The sequence below is a fragment of the Penaeus japonicus genome, unplaced genomic scaffold, assembly GCF_977035675.1.
Source record: "Penaeus japonicus unplaced genomic scaffold, GWHDUDI00000001_assembly GWHDUDI00000005, whole genome shotgun sequence".
Classification (NCBI taxonomy): Eukaryota; Metazoa; Arthropoda; class Malacostraca; order Decapoda; family Penaeidae; genus Penaeus; species Penaeus japonicus.
The window spans coordinates 26,689,692-26,692,191 of NW_028234407.1; the positions used below are offsets into that span (position 1 = coordinate 26,689,692).

Consider the following 2,500-nt stretch of genomic DNA (forward strand, 5'->3'; position numbering starts at 1 on the left):
AAAGAGATAGGATTCTTAGGCAAGCACATATGAAGGACACCTGGGGTAGGAGAGTACTTGCATTTGGGATTTCAGCTATGGGCGTGGTTGTCGAGGTCATTAAAGGCCTCTCTATTACCATAATTTCACTCATTAAAGAGGGAGGGAGATGGGAAAAGTTGTAGTATTTAGTATGTTTAAGGACCATTAAGGATACTTTGTGGATCTCAGACGCTGAAATATAACTGGCAATAAAGGCTACAACCGAAGATGAATAACTACTACTACTAATAATGATAACAACAACATTGATCTAACGTTCCGAAATATTTCCAATGAATGTTATATTACCGTGAAGTCAGATATTTCAACGCGCCTCTTGAGACTACTCATTTTCATTCATACCCTTCTCAGCCATTGATACAAAGGACCCTACACATCCAGCATGATAAAATAACATTTCAGAATTACTCGAGTATTGCAAGCTAAGGAGGTCGAGGGTCGTCTTAAATACATTAGAGTTTTCTTTCCTTTCCAAAGAGAGAAAGGGTTCTCGTCCGTCTCAAGACATAGAAAGGGTAATTGAGGCATGAAGTATGACTGGAGGGGACGTCTGGGAAAAGAGGAAGGGGTCACGGCGAGGGGGCGGGGCGTCGCGCGAACGAGGACGAGGGTCAGTTTCTTCGGTGTGGAATGGAGGGGAAACAGAGCGTAGTTGTAGTCTGGATGTATGGGAAACCCAGTATGAGAAAGTGATTACTATCTCTCTCTCTCTCTCTTATATATATATATATACATATATATATATATATACATATATATATACATATATATATACATATACATATACATATACATATACATATACATATACATATACATATACATATACATATACATATACATATACATATACATATACATATATACATATACATATATATATAAATGTATACATATATATATATATATATATATATATATATATATATATATATATAATACATTTATATATATATGTATATATATATATATATATATATATATATGTATACATATATATATATATATATATATATATATATATATATATATATATATATATATATATATATATATATATACAGAGAGAGAGAGAGAGAGAGAGAGAGAGAGAGAGAGAAAATTCATATATTTTCTTTCTCTCATACTTCTACTTCTCCTTCCTATCCACCTGCCCTTTCCCACCTCCCTACTCCATACCCCGCCCCCCCCCCCCCATCTTTGGTTCCTCCTTCCTTTAACTCGTGTGCATGCGGGCCCTTAAACGCACCAAACATCCAAGGTCTCCCTCTGCGATTACGGCCCGAGAACACAGCCATTACACTATACTTAAGTGGCCAAAGATTATCCAAAGCAAAAGACACTCCGTTGCGAAACACGCGGGAGAGACACACCTCTGTTGTCGAAATGGCCGCCATTACCATGAGGCCAGTTGTTAACGCAAAGTTCGTAGTGTTTTATGATTGTCTTGGTCTTCGTGTTGGAAACATGTTTACAGCTTCCGTGAGATATTAACTCAAGAAAAGCAAAAAACGTGATCCATGTTATTCTTAGTCCTAGGAAAAAGGGGACATGGAAATGCGTACGTCTTCTTTTTTTTTCCTCTCTCTTTCTCTCTTAGCTGATTCTCATATTTACATTGTTCGTTTTTTTCATGGGATGACAAGATCCATACAATCAGCATAATAGAAGGTTAAACTATTACATTAAAAAAAACAACGTTCTCCTTTTTTCCTCTTCAATGAGGGTGCTTTCTTCAGAGTAAATGGATTTATCATCTAGTTTTCATCTTCATCATTATCTCTCTCTTTCTCTCTCTTTCTCTCTTTCTCTCTCTCTCTCTCTCTCTCTTTCTTTCTCTCTCTCTCTCTCTCTCTCTCTCTCTCTCTCTCTCTCTCTCTCTCTCTCGCATTTCAGCCCATGTCTCTCTTTATCTCTCTCTCCGTTTCTTTAGCTCTCTCTCCGAATCTTTCTATCATTCTTTCTATCTCTCTTTCTTTCACTTTCAGCAAATCAAACATAAAAATAGCAGTTTGAAATCCTTTCCATCCACGATCTATTTTTCATTATCCTTTTGCATCTTCAAACTTTTCCAAATGGTTTGAAAAAACAGCTCGGCTGATATATTTTTTTCGTAGATGTACAAAGTTTAATTGTACGAAGCTATGAGTGAGATTTCGAATCTATGTAATATTTTTTTTTTTCATATTTAGTACATTTCTATATTATTATCTCAACATGTGTGCTAATATTAAATTAATAGATTTCATCCCTTTCAATAAAAATATGCAAACGTATGATTTTACATACGCTTAGGGAAAATTATGCATAAAGGTTATAAAGTTATCGCTTGATAAAAAAGGATAATTAAATGTAATGGATAAAAATGATAAAAAGGATATAATATGCTTAAGAGAATAAACCAAAACTAAAATACACGACTGAAGGTATCTAGGAAAAGTAAGAGAGGAGATATCAG

General features: G+C 34.8%; 1 protein-coding gene across 1 annotated transcript in view; it reads right to left on the reverse strand.

Annotated features, from left to right (window-relative positions):
* The window catches only part of LOC122260269 (uncharacterized), a 39,268-nt gene that overhangs the window by 23,055 nt on the left and 13,713 nt on the right, over positions 1 to 2,500 (reverse strand). The window contains exon 4 of the mRNA XM_086537204.1: positions 1,207 to 1,210. Within this exon, the coding sequence (XP_086393330.1) occupies positions 1,207 to 1,210 (4 nt within the window). The remainder of the gene's footprint in view (positions 1 to 1,206; positions 1,211 to 2,500) is intronic.